Below are 13606 nucleotides of genomic sequence, written 5' to 3'. Positions count from 1 at the left end.
AAAGCTGTGTGCCAGTGTGGAAGCCCCAGCACAGGGTTTCCCCCTGCCACAGCAGCTCTCTTCCATCCCCATCCTCCTGCCCCGACCAACTGCGGGCTGACCTGCATCCCCCAGCCCACGGCAGCAGAAGCGGGGGTGAAGGGAGACAGGCTGTGCCAGGCAGACCAGGGATTTCCCAGGAGGAGCACCCCTGTCCAAAAGAACACGATGGACCGTTTCCGGATGATCTTCCAGTACTTCCAGTCCAACTCGGAGTCTGTAATGAATGGGATCTGCGGGCTGTTAGCCCTGGCTAGCATAAAGATGTACACCTCCTTTGACTTCAGCTGCCCCTGTCTGCCCCGGTACAACATGGCATATGGCTTGGGGATCATGTTCGTACCCCCCACCGCCCTCTTCCTCTGCGGCCTCATCCTCAACAGACAGTCCCTGGTGATGCTGGAGGAGTGGAGGCGACCTCAGGGAAACAGAAAGAAGGACCTGGCTGTCATCAGGTAGGGTTTGAACCAGAAGTGGCATCCCTCCTTTCACCTCCCGCTTAGCTGACTTGCTTCCATAGCTTTAATCCTCCTGGCAATTAATTTTCTTCTATGCTCAGCTCCCGAGACCTTTCCCCGTGAGCCTGGTGGGGCAGGGCCATGGTAAATGCATTTACAACAGCAGAAACAAAGGCAGAGCCTCATCCCGTCGCAGAAAAAGAGGGCAGGAACACCTTGACACTAACGGCTGGATTTACGCTGCAACCCTGGGAAATAGTTGCTCCCTGCCCTGTCGTGCACACACAGGGCTTCTCCCGGGGCTTACGCACACAAAAAGATGAGGCATTTCCACTTAAATGTGCAGAAAGAGTGACATTTCCACCACAGTCATTCCTTACAGATAGCCTTGTGGTTTCCCTCCCTCCCTTCAGTTGAGTTTTTACTGACTTTACATTGGCAGAAGGGAGAGGAGAATTACATTCAACCTGTTACACACAAAGTTTTGCCCGGTGCACAGGTTGGCACGGAGTGGGGCAAGAAAGGCTGCAGAGAAAAGTGATTTGCCAGGCAGAAATTGAGCTGATGGGAAAACAAGGAGTGAACGAAGAAGACAACGGAGAGCTGATGAGGATTTGTGCGTGGGAGACATCAGTATACAGTTGAGGCAAGCACATAGTGAGAGGACCGTGTCCTGCACTGAATGCAGGCAGCGGGCAGAGCACTGCCGTGCGCTGGCACAGATTTCACTGGAAGGCAGCACCAACAGAGAGATCCCAGAGCAGAAGAGGCATTAGATCACGGAATTGTCAGAGTTGGAAGGGACCTCTAGAGATTCTCTAGTCCAACTCCCCTGCTAAAGCAGGGTTGCCCAGAGCACATCACTCAGGGCTGCATCCAGGTGGGTCTTGAAAATCCCCAGAGAAGGGGACCCCACACCCTCCCTGGGCAGCCTGTTCCAGGGCTCTGGCACCCTCACCAGAAAGAAGTTTTTCCTCCTATTTGAATGGAACTTCCTGTGTTCCAGCTTGTGCCCGTTGCCGCTCGTCCTGTCACTGGGAACCACTGAAAAGAGTCTGGCTCCTTCCTCCTTCAACCCACCCTTTAGATACTTGGAAGCATTAATAAGGTCTCCCCTCAGCCTTCTCTTCTCCAGGCTAAAGAGTCCCAGCTCTCTCAGCCTTTCCTCATCAGGGAGATGCTCCAATCCCTCCATCATCTTTGTTGTCCCACGCTGGACTCTCTCCAGTAGTTCCCTGTCTCTCTTAAACTGGGGAGCCCAGAACTGGATGCAGTATTCCAGTTGTGGCCTCACCAGTGCAGAGTAGAGGGGGAGAATGACCTCCCTCGACCTACTGGCCACACTCTTCCCTGTGCAGCCCAGGATTCCATTGGCCCTCTTGGAGGGAGGAGATGGAGCAATGCTGGGGACAGTCCTGGTAGTAGTCAGCTCCCTGGCTCTGGGAGGGCTGCTTGGCATGGGGCAGCCTGCATCCATCAAGGCTCTGGCTGAGGGGAGAGCTCCCAGCGTTTACCCACTCACTTCTCTCTCTCCTGCCCCAGGTACATGTGTTCCTCCATCATGCAGCGAGCCATGGTTGCCCCTGTCGTCTGGATCATAGTCACCCTCCTGGATGGCAAATGCCTGATCTGCGCTTTCAGCGGCTCCGTGGATCCTGAGAAGTTTGTGGGCTTTGCCAACACCAGCCCAGTGCAGGTGCAGCAGCTGCTGGCCAAGGTGCCCTGCAAGGACGACGAGCTCATGAGGAACAACACGTCCCGCAAGGCAGTGTCCAGGTATCTGCGCTGCTGGTCCCAGGTAGGTCACTGCCCGCAGAGCCCACCATGCCAGCGAGGTGCCCGGGCACACGTCATCTGGTCCTGCTCTTCCTTGATTTGTCATAGCTTCACTACGGTCAGGCGGGGAGCAAGACTGTTCTTTGCTTCTTTATGCCCCAAGATGTTGCCAATCTCAGTGATAATCTCCAAAGTCCCTCAGGTAGGGAAAAGGAAGGAAATAAAGGATGGTTTAATTAACAGAACTTTGTTTCTAGAAGAACCTGCAACTTCTAAACTCAGCTAATAAAAAGCAGGTTGCAAGGAATATAGGTGTCTCCTAGGGCCCTATCCAGTGTCAGAAGAGCTTTCTATCTTCTAACGTCACAGGCAGGACACACTGTTCTAACAACAGTGCAAGCTGGGAAAGATGAAAGCAGCTCGCTCAGGAACGAGAAGAGAAGGGGACATGATGTGGAGCAGAGGCCTGGCCAGCCCCTGATCTTGGTACAGGGATGAAGAGCGATGGGAGGGCACTGAAAACAAGCCCCTCCTTACCTAAGGGAGCTGCATGTATTTCGGGCTGTCTCACCCTGCTGCTGGGAGCCTGGGGCCCTGGAGCCAGTGTAGGTGGCAGATGAAGATCTCACTGGAGATCAGTGAGCACCGAAGAAGAGCACTGAAGTTCCCTTCTCCTGGGCCTCTCCCATGCTCAAAGTAAATGCCTGGCTACTCCAGGCTAACTGGGCAAACAGTTATCCTACTGAATTATTGATGCACAGATAAATGTCCTATATTCACTGGGAGGAGATTACACGGACCCTCTGAGTGCAGTTTAGGGCTGCTGGACTTCAGGGACAGGTCAAGGACAGGAGTCCAGATACACCACACCTCCCCTCCAACCACACAAATTCCCTGTCTTGGCGATACAGGCAAACAGCTCGTGCCTGTCCTTGTGCCTGTCTTGCTCCTATTCCACTGCTTATTTCTTATCACCCAGGCACTCGGCTGGAGCATTTTGTTGATCCTTATCGTAGCAGCTTTCCTCGCCCGCTGGCTCAGACCTTGCTTCAACCAGGCCACCCTCCTGCAGGCACGTCACTGGAGCAACTACATTGACATCGAGCAAAAGATTTTTGAGGAAACCTGCTGTGAGCACAGCCGGCTCTTTGCTCACAAGTGCATCCTCCACTTCTTTGAAAGCATGCGGCAGGAGATCAAACTGCACAGCTTCAGCTTGCCTAGGGAGGGAGAGGGGGCTGAAGGAGAGGACGATCTTCTCTGGGGCATCACAGATCAGGACCAGGTGAATAAGCTTTTGAAAATGTGGTACTATGAGAAACCTCCTCTGGATGTCAGCCAGGTGACCCAGAGGCATTCCCTGGGGCGAGGGAGATCCCCTCTGCCCTGGGCAGACAGCCTGGGTACCCAGTCCAAATTCCCCCAGCACACCGATGTGTAACATGGGCTTTGTCCTGCAGACATTGAAGGGTCACTGCTGAATCTCCGCACAAAGCAAGGACCGGTGGGTAGGTGACAGTGGTGCTCACGTCTTCCTCCAAAACCCCAACTCCAAAGACTCCGCTCCAGGGCATGCCTAGCAAAACCTCCAAAACAAACTCACCCTGAAGATCCCAAAGTCCCAGACTCCATCACTGTTAATGACATTCCTCCACCAAAGGGCACTGACGCTGAAATGGTTTAATTGCAACTCTTTTAGTACCACACTGACATGTTTACTCAAAAAGGCAACCCCAGCTCCTACATCTTCCCACTGCTGAGAGCTCTGGCTGCCCCCAGCCCAGATGCCAAACTCTTCAGACTCCCTCTAACAACCCGACAATACCTCCATGCATTTTCAAAACAAAAAGTGGCAACACGCTGAAATTCAGAAATTTAACAGAAGGTATTTCTGGATAAGTGTCCCTGGATTTGGTTGAATTTGCAGAAGGAAAAGGAGATGAGAAAGCTTTAGTACAAACCAATCTATCCAGAGGACCGGCCTTGCAACACCTAGTAGGACATTTCCATCCTTAGTTTCAAAACTGTTTGAATGTAACGTCATCTGAGTCTCTAATGCTAATTCCTTTCTTACCTGCCTTTTTCGAGCCCTTGTTGTGTAGATGATACCAACCATGGTGCCAGTTTGACTGATATTTCTGTCCAGCATTGCTTCTTGGATGCAATAAACTCTTTACTGCAAACTAAGCCAGGACAGACACATCTATTCCTCCAGGCTAAGGCTCACGCTGATGCCCGCTTTGTCCCTGAGAGTGAAAGGTGCAAGCTGGAGGGCCTGGGGGGAGTAAGGGGTGGTGTATGAAGAAGAAATCTCTCCTTGGCCTTGCATGGATAGATGGGTCAAGCAGGGCCTCCAGGGGAAAAAAGAGGGTGGGAAAAGGGCAAAGAAACCTGCCACCACCTTGTGACTAAATCAAAAATGAGAGGTTGAATTGAAAACACATATTAATCCCCCAAATTAACTTGTTGAGCTGCTGGGAGGTGGGTCACCTCCTCCCCAGGATGTTTGGGTGTACAGGGTCAGGGAGGGAGGAGATGCTTGGAAAAAGACACGGAGGCCAAATAACTCCATGGGCCACCTGTGGGCAGCTGCACCCTTCTGCCAGCCGGGATGGGAGCTGCAGGGTGCAGAGGGATGGGCTGCAAAGCTTATTTGCATAACAAAATTAGATGTGGCTGCATCCCTGAGCTCCCTTGGACGTGCGCAGAGAGGGCACAAAGCCAGCTGTGGCCCGTGACGGTTGGGAATAATCAGGAGCTATTTAGGTCCAGGGAGGTTCTGAGCTCTCCTTTGAAACCAGCATTGCACTTGGGTTTTCATCTCTGGTTTACTTTTATCAGACACGACATCACAAATCTCGGGCTGAGACTCAGTTCGGACTCACCACTCCACGCTAGTCAAATTGGTTATTTTCCTAACCAGCTCAGAGCAGAGGTCTGCTGCTCCCCTTTGCATGCTGCTTTCCATGCTCTCAGGTTTTAAGTCATCCTAGAGTGGCCACCAAACACGAAATGCAAATAAGGGAAAGAGGAAGAGCTTTGTTATCTGTGTCAGGAGGGAAAAACCAGAGGATTTAAGGGCGCTGCCATAATCTTTTGCAAGTCTGCAAAGGCTCACATGCTACTGGGAGGGTCCGTAGTCATGGAGTAGCTCCAGTTGGATGGGGACATGGATGTTCATCCTTCCCAGCCTCCCTGAGTATTGTGCTGTGTTTCCCTTTGAAGCTAAAGAACTCTTCTCCATAGTGGTAAATGGTACCTGGCACCCCATGATGTGACAAGAGGCAACAGGCTAAACCCAAAATGCATGAAATTCCATTAAATCAGAAGAAAAGACATTTACTGTGAGGGTGATGGAACAGGCTGCTCAGAGAGATTGTGGCACCAATATTCACAACCCGATTAGATGAGTCTGTGAGTGTGCTTTGGGCAGGAAGGGTGGACCAGGCAATCTCCGGAGGTCCCTGCCCACCAGCTCTGCTAGGAGTGTGCACACTGCTGTGAGAGTGTGAGCAGAGAGGGTCGTTCACAATCTTCAGCAGCACTTTGCTTCTCAGGGCTGGTCTGATGTCTGACCTACAGCCATGTCTGACGTGCTTAGGGGTCATCACCTGCCAAGAACCCATGAAACAGCAGGGCTGACAGCAAAGACAACTTCGCCAGTCTCTTTCCAAACTCTCCTGGTGGGAATTGTGACCATTTTCTTGCCCCTCCTCTCTATATCCTACATTGACTAGCACACACAAAGCCTAACCAACTCCCTGGCTTGGTGTCTGTCTTGTTATCCAGGTGCAGGACCACACACTGGGAGGGACTTGGCCATGTACCATCTCTCCCAGGAGCTGGGTTCCAAAGCATGAGCAGGCAGGATTGTGGGAGGAATCACTCGCTCAGCCTTCTCTTGCAAACCAGTTGGTGTGAGCTTTCTGCTGACAGTCTCACCAAAACAAGGCCCTCCCTAACAAGGCAACACAGAAAGAAAGACCCAGGCATTGGCTTCTAGGGGCTCTGTTTTGAATCCCACTGACTTATTGTCGGCCTCAGTGAGCACTGCTGGTGCTGTACACCAAGCAAGCTCCGACCCCTCATTCCCGTTTAATGAAAGGCAGAGGTTTTCCAGAGATCAAAAAGCTCCCTGCTTTTTACAAGGTTGATTCATGCAAGCTTTGATGTCAACTGCCCTTCAAAAAGCCACTTGCCAGGTGACCAGGGAAGCCAGCCTGAGCTCTTAGCTAGCAATACAATAAGCCTCATCTATATTCATGCAGCCAAATCTCTTCCCGTTTGATGAGATCATACAATTAACCTCTCCACAACAGGCAGAGCTAAGCCTGCCCAGGTATTATCCACGTGCTTTTATGCTCACCTCTGTGGTGGCATCTCAGGGTGAACTTGACACTACCAACTAAGCCCCAGGGCTGGTGTGGGGGGAGACGTCAGAAACCACAGCACTGACTAACGGTCAAAACACCCAGTTTGGCTTCCTACCTCTGTACTGATGCACTGCAAAACTTTGGGGAAAAGTATCTCTTGCATGGTACCCACCTATGTACAGCTTGCCTTGGTGACGTGTCTCACAGCCACCACTGCAGCCACGCTGGTGCCCAGTCAGATAGATCTTGACACCCACATCAACAGCCCAAGCAGTGCCTGGACCAGAGGGACTGAATGCCTTGCAGGCAGTCAATACTGCAACAAGCTGTTTTACGGCCACTTGTCCCAGTATTCCCCCATCTTTTGGCTCGCTTGAGGGAGCATCCTGGTGCGTCAAAGCTGCTTTGTGAACTGGGAATGTAGATGCAGGAAAGCACCAACAACACAATCCACTTTGTTTTGGTGTGTGCTGCAGGAGCTAAGCCCGGCCCAACCACAGCTATCACATCTCAGTCGTGTTTGTCCCAGTTCTGGCAAACTGGGAAGGAGTCTGTCTTGTCGGCTTTGTGCTGGCAAACATGCACAGGATCTCTGTACCAGAAAGACTCCAGGTCTGCAGAGCTGACAGTGAGCTGAGCACCCCAGCATCAATGTCCAGGACACATCCACCAGAGGCCAGAGCTGGCTCTGCCTGGGCTGCTCCTGGTGCACAAAGAGTGGGAAGGGCAAAGCAAGTATTCAGGCCCGCTTGATCCCAGATCATTTGGTATTGTTACTGAATTACCAAGCCCAGGTAAAGTGGCATGGTTAAATTGTCAGCAATCCCATGCTGCACGGACCAGCCAGCCCAGCACCCAGCTAGCTCAGTCCTCCCTGCACCATGCCTGGGAAATGTCCCCTTAGACACCTTCGCCTCAGGTCAAGGCATTTGGCCAAATCCCAGCCCCTGCCTCTCCTGCTAAATGGATGCACGTTGCTGGCTCGGATAGTCCTTGCTCTGCCCTTGCTGGCAGGATTTGAGTGATCTTCAGAGGAGTGGCAGCTCCATTGAACCCTCAGCCCCCGGGGATGCTGGTATCTGCTGGCCTGACGGGCAGGAAGGGTTCTGCACAGCCCATGCCTGCAGGCAGTCTGGTACCTCTGGGAAACACGGTCCCTCAGGGGATAGTGGCTGCCTTTGGGCCAGGGAGATCACTGGCAGGATTTACACATGCTTCCCAGTTCCTGCACATCCCAAATTTATCAAGGGGCTGGGATTATACCCACAAAAGGCAGCTGCAAGAAAATAATTCAGCCTCTGTCACTCAGGAACAGCTGCCGTTCAGAGCAAAGTGCACTGAAGCCCTTCAGAAATGCTCATTAAAAGTGGGTGAAAAAGAAGAAATTTCAGGGGAAAACCCGTATCTCAGAGCTCTGCTGGGCAGGGAGTGCTTCCTGAGAAAGCAGAGGCACCCAGGGCTTGGATGCCCTCAGCAGGACCCATCTGCAGAGCAGGGTACATCCTCTGTGCTCCTGTCCCTGCAGCACTCTCTCCTTTCTCTGCCTGTTTTTCTCCAGCCCTAAAGCCAGGAAAAGCACTTGGTGCCTCTGGATGTCACCAGGCCATGTGAGCCAGGGTTTGAAGGGTATTTTAGCAAGCCCCGAGGGCAGAGGGCTATGAAAACCACGGAGCTACGACTGTCATCTTTTAAGTCTGGCTGAAAGGAGGACGTTTTCAGGATGGAGGGGAGCCCATAACAGACCTTGGCAGTAGTCCAAGTCTGTAGTACAGTAGTACAAGATCCCAGAGCACCAAGAGCTTTATCCCTCCTTCCTCTGCCTTTCCTTTTCTCCTCCCTTCCCTCTGCAGAATAAAACAGAGAAAAGGTGTTTCCCAGTGAAGCAGGGGCAGGTACAGGTCAGGGGGCTGGCAGACCTGTGAGGCACTTGCACTAGACGCTGCTGGGGTGATACAGACACAGAGGGAGGGGGAAAGCTCTGGCATCCCGCTTTTCCGTGGCTGCCAACACGGCAGAGGTGGGGCATCCCATTAGGTCCTGGGAGGAGCACCCACCTCCTGCATTTGCAAATAAGTTCACAGAGGCCGACCAGTCAACTCCCCTTTCTGCCCAGGGCACAGATTGCTCTGGGGAGGGCACAGCCATGGTAACACCCGCACCCTCCAGCCAAGGGGAACGGTGACCAGGAGACTGCAGAAATGGGGACCTGGAGAAGAACGAAGCCAGGTTTAGCAAACCAGAAACAACCCAGGTCCCTCAGACCCAAAGAAGAGCAGGAGGAAACAAGATCTGAACTTTTGCAAGCAGCAAAATCAGCAGAAAAAAAAAAAAAAAAAGGGGTTTAATTTTCTGCTTTAAATATTGGGGCTGTAAGAATGTGTAAAAGAATCGGTGAACTGCACAGAGAGTTGCTGATGGCCATCCTTGAAGAGAGGGGGTGAAAGAATGAAGTAAACTGAGGCCACAGCTTGGACCCTGGTGCAGGGAGGAATCACATCAAGGGAAAATGGACAAGTTTCGGATGATCTTCCAGTTCCTGCAGTCCAACCAGGAGTCCTTCATGAACGGCATCTGCGGGATAATGGCCCTCACCAGTGCCCAGATGTACTCGGCTTTTGATTTCAACTGCCCCTGCCTGCCACACTACAACCTGGCCTACGGGCTGGGCATCCTCCTGGTGCCCCCCTTCATCTTGTTCCTGCTGGGCTTCGTGCTGAACAACAACATCTCCATGCTGGCGGAGGAGTGGAGGCGACCCCAGGGCCAGCGAGGGAAGGACCCGGCTGTCCTGCGCTACATGTTCTGCTCCATGGCACAGAGGGCCATGATCGCCCCGGTGGTCTGGGTCTCGGTGACTCTGCTGGACGGCAAGTGCATCACCTGTGCCTTCTGCACCTCTGTGCCTGTGGAGACCCTGGGCAACGCCAGCCACACCAGCCTCTCACAAGGGGAGATGAAGCGGGTCCTCGCCCGCATCCCCTGCAAAGAGATCTACGACGGACAAGAGTTCATCGCCAATGAAGTGGCCATCAGGTACCTGCGCTGCATCTCGCAGGTAAGAGGCATCATGGCCTTGCTGGTGGCTTGGGGTAAGGCACTGCCAGCCTTAGCTCTTCCCTCAAGGGAATCTCCTTGTTGAAATCAAGCCGCAGGTGATTGAAATCAATCACCCCTGGTGATTTTGCAGGGGTACAAGGTGTTCGGACTCAGCTCCAGAGAGTTACACCTCCAGCGTGGTGCAGAGACCAAAGCTGTAGGTCGTCCTGATAATTTGGTTCCCCTCCTTGCTGCTCCCTTGGGCAGCCTGGGGCTGCAGGGCAGCAATACACGGCCAAGCTGTGTTGCAGAGATTCATTTAGAACAAGTTCAGAAGGGGCTGACGCGGATGTTACTGCCTGGCTGGTGGGCTGTCTCCCCCTCCCCTAACCCACTGGTTTCCCGTGGTTGCTCTTGCTGCTTATTATAATGTGTGCAAGCAACGGGCTGATAATCACCTGTGCCACTTACCCCTGCCACTTGCATGGAAACAGCCAGCAGGTGTTTATTAACCATCCCAGGGAACCACAAATGAAGAAGTGCCACTAACTCCTTGTCCTGTGCTTATTTCCTCTCAAGCCCTCTGCTTCTGGCCACGTTGGAGGCGGGATGGTCTGACCCACTCTGGTCACTCATGTACTCCTGTTTAAAAGCAGCTCCTCTCCCTGACCTCCTTAGGGCAGATGGGAAGTACTATCCCCAGTTTAAGAGAAATGGAGGCACCGGGACTTCTTCAAAGACACAAAGCAGACTTTCCGGCGTAGACCCCAGTTCCCAGCTGCTGGGAAGCACTGGAAGCTGCACAACAAGAAGTGTCACCTAGATACCCGCCTCCCAGGTGCTCTTTTAGGGGGTTGCATTTCCAGCGGGGTTCACCCTCGCGAGCTCTGCCTGCACAGCCTGGTGGCAGCCTGAGCCGAGACCAACGGTGAACAAGACAGACCGGTCCCGGCTCTGCCCTCGTCTCACCCTTCCTGTCAGACCCCATTAACAGGGGAGCCTGTCACCACTGCTCACCCACGGTAGATGTTACTAAGCCCAACAGCTTGGGAAAAGGGTTACACAGCTGCATAAACCCGGGGAGTATGTGGAATGAGGTTGGCTGTGGGTCAGAGGACACAGGCTGCCCTAAACCCGGGTGAGGCACGGCCGTATCGGAGGCAGGACCGAGGGCTGGGTGCGGGATTCAGCCTGGTGTTATTTATGGTCACTGCCTGCTGATGCCGTACGCGGCGAGAAGTGGAGAGAAGTGCTGCCTGTGCGGGGGCATCGAACAGAATTTCAGCACAGAGGCACCGACGTAGTACGTAGGGTCTTCTCATCCAGCTTTGCAATCTAAATGCAGCAAAATGTCAAACAGCCCAAAGCGGAGCCAGGCTCGTTCGCAGCCCGGGGGGCTCCTGCCGGCTGGTGGGAAGTGCCGGGTGTGTGCTCTGCCCGCCTGTGACGGGTCCGGTTCCCCCCTCGTCCCTGCAGGCTCTGGGCTGGTGCTTTGTGCTGCTGATGACCACGCTGGCTTTCTTGGTCAGATCCCTCCGGCCCTGCTTCACCCAAGCCGCCTTCCTGAAGAGCAGGTACTGGTCCCACTACATCGACATCGAGCGCAAGCTGTTCGATGAGACGTGTGCGGAGCACGCCAAGAGCTTTGCCAAGGTCTGCATCCAGCAGTTCTTTGAGGGCATGAGCACGGACCTGGCGGCCGCTCGCTGCCACCCGCCCAGGAAAGCCCCTGCGGACGCGGAGGAAGCCGCCGAGAAACTCCTGGGCATCACCGACCAGGGCACCATGAACGCAGCTCTGAAGAGCTGGCACAGATGCAAGCCCCCACTGCACCTCCACTCACCTGCCCTCCCCAGCAGCAATGGCTGGGCAGGGGAAAAGCAGCCCCCCGTGCATCCCCCTGCACCCCGAAGGGAGGTGGCTGCCTACTACAGCCGGGTGTGAGGGGACGCAGAGGCAGAGCCGCGCTTTTGGGAGAGGGGCAGCAGGGAGGGCAGGCAGGTGGGCGTCCGAGCCGGGCAGAGGCGAGGGCCAGCACTGCGGGGGCTGCAGGGGGACGGGTATCCAAAGGGCTCGGTGGTGCTGGCACAGTCCCACCTGCTCCCACATCCAGTCCTACAGCATTGGTAATTCAGGCAACGAGCTTTGTACCGAGCAGGATGGACGAGCCCTGGGGATGTTGAAGGGCACAATGTGGCAGCTGGACAGACGTGCCATGCGTCCCATACCACCAAGCACCAGGTTAGTGCTGTGGCGGTTGCCAAGGTAGACACCACCAGATCTGCAAAACTTCCTTCCTTTTACCACGTGCTCAGCACCCAGCAGCACGGGGGGGTTTCATAGATTCATAGATTGGTCCAGGCCGGAAGGGACCTCCAAAGGTCATCTAGTCCAACCTCCCCGCAGTCAGCAGGGACACCCCCAACTAGACCAGGTTGCCCAGGGCCTCGTCGAGCTTCACCTTGAATATCTCAAGGGAAGGGGCCTCAACCACCTCCCTGGGCAACCTGTTCCAGTGTTCCACCACCCTCAGAGTAAAGAACTTTTTCCTAATATCCCATCTAAATCTCCCCTTCTCCAACTTAAAACCATTGCCCCTCGTCCTGTCACTGCAGGCCTTTGTAAACAGACCCTCCCCAGCCTTCCTGTAGCCCCCCTCAGGTACTGGAAGGCTGCTATGAGGTCTCCCTGGAGCCTCCTCTTCTCCAGGCTGAACAACCCCAGCTCCCTCAGCCTGTCCTCGTAGCAGAGGTGCTCCAACCCCCTGATCATTTTAATGGCCCTCCTCTGGACCCGCTCCATCAGGTCCATGTCCTTTCTCTATTGAGGGCTCCAGACCTACACACAGTGCTCCAGGGGAGGTCTCACCAGAGCAAAGTGGCAGAATCACCTCTCTCGGCAGTATTAAAAATGCCCTGATGGGGGAAACAAGCCCCTTCCTCACACCAAGCTGTGAAACCCCAAAAGTCTCCCCACTGCCCCTCCACACACTACATCCCCACAGACAAACGCAGCTTCCAGGCCAAGAACAGCTTTAAAATAAACGTGACCCAAATTCTCACTAGGGAATTCACTAGAATTCCCTTCACTAGAAGGGAGAAGCCCTATTGCATTACAAGTGACGGGAACGCCATGGTTGGTGTCACAGGCGCAGTTCAATGAGGAGCCCACAGAGATGCTCCTTGAAGGAAATGCCTCGACAGGGAGAGCAGCTATCGCTCAGCAGCACACAGGGGACAAGCCAACCCCCTGCCACGAATTTGCTGCAGGACAGCTTGTTTTAGCAATTTTACCTGGATTCCTCCCCGACACAAAGACTGATATTAAAAACCTGCCGGGGTGTTTTTTTTAAGGAGCCAAATAAATAATTCAGGCTTCCTGTTCAAGCTCTGTGCTCAGGCACAGGGATTTATAAAAGCTATTTACAAAAGCTGTCGGCGTTTCTTTATTTGAATGCAGTGAAAAGGACTGGAGGAGCCTCCGGGCCGAGCCCAGGGTGTTGAGGCCACACGAGTCGGGGTGTTTTAGCCACTGCGTGGTGGCCAGCAGTGAGCTGGCCCTGGCCCTCGGAGGAGAAGCCAGGAGGTGACCCTGCGCGATACCAGGTGGCTGCCCATTTCCATAGAAACTGAGGATGACGGGATGCAGGCTCCCCAGGTGACTATGGAAATCGCAGCCCGGAAGAGCGTTCCCCGGTGGCCCTGATTTTATTACCAACACACAGAAGGAAAACCCCTTTTGAGAGATGATCCTTACCCCCGTCACATCCCTTTGGAAATGCTCATCCCCTTGAAATTCCTGCTGCCGCGTTCTTGTTCAAACCAACTTATTACAGCCGGCTGGTAACTGAGGTGACTGTCGTTTGCATAAACCTTAATTATCAGTGTGTAACTCCACAGAGGCTGTGGGGAGATGAGAACAAAG

General features: G+C 53.8%; 2 protein-coding genes across 2 annotated transcripts; both read left to right on the top strand.

Annotated features, from left to right (window-relative positions):
* The first annotated feature begins 207 nt into the window (after positions 1–207).
* Positions 208–3714, top strand: CALHM3 (calcium homeostasis modulator 3). The gene is made up of 3 exons (XM_074159204.1): positions 208–494; positions 2040–2295; positions 3253–3714. Exons 1-3 carry the CDS (start codon positions 208–210, stop codon positions 3712–3714), a joined length of 1005 nt encoding a protein of 334 aa, XP_074015305.1.
* Positions 3715–9152: 5438 nt separating this feature from the next.
* On the top strand, positions 9153–11626 carry CALHM1 (calcium homeostasis modulator 1). The gene is made up of 2 exons (XM_074159119.1): positions 9153–9701; positions 11159–11626. The coding sequence occupies exons 1-2, from the start codon at positions 9153–9155 to the stop codon at positions 11624–11626; spliced, it is 1017 nt and encodes a 338-aa protein (XP_074015220.1).
* The last annotated feature ends 1980 nt before the right edge of the window (positions 11627–13606 follow it).

Source organism: Numenius arquata, chromosome 15 (genome assembly GCF_964106895.1).
Source record: "Numenius arquata chromosome 15, bNumArq3.hap1.1, whole genome shotgun sequence".
NCBI lineage: Eukaryota > Metazoa > Chordata > Aves > Charadriiformes > Scolopacidae > Numenius > Numenius arquata.
Note: the sequence above shows the minus strand (reverse complement) of the source record. Positions and strands in the feature narration are given on the sequence as shown.

Bases quoted from the DNA above. Each gene is read 5' to 3' on its own strand.
- CALHM3 (XM_074159204.1), top strand. From the start codon at position 208: ATGGACCGTTTCCGGATGATCTTCCAGTACTTCCAGTCCAACTCGGAG. The intron at 495-2,039 runs GTAGGGTTTGAA...CTCCTGCCCCAG, and splicing joins AAGGACCTGGCTGTCATCAG to GTACATGTGTTCCTCCATCA. The intron at 2,296-3,252 runs GTAGGTCACTGC...CTTATCACCCAG, and splicing joins ATCTGCGCTGCTGGTCCCAG to GCACTCGGCTGGAGCATTTT.
- CALHM1 (XM_074159119.1), top strand. From the start codon at position 9,153: ATGGACAAGTTTCGGATGATCTTCCAGTTCCTGCAGTCCAACCAGGAG. The intron at 9,702-11,158 runs GTAAGAGGCATC...TCGTCCCTGCAG, and splicing joins ACCTGCGCTGCATCTCGCAG to GCTCTGGGCTGGTGCTTTGT.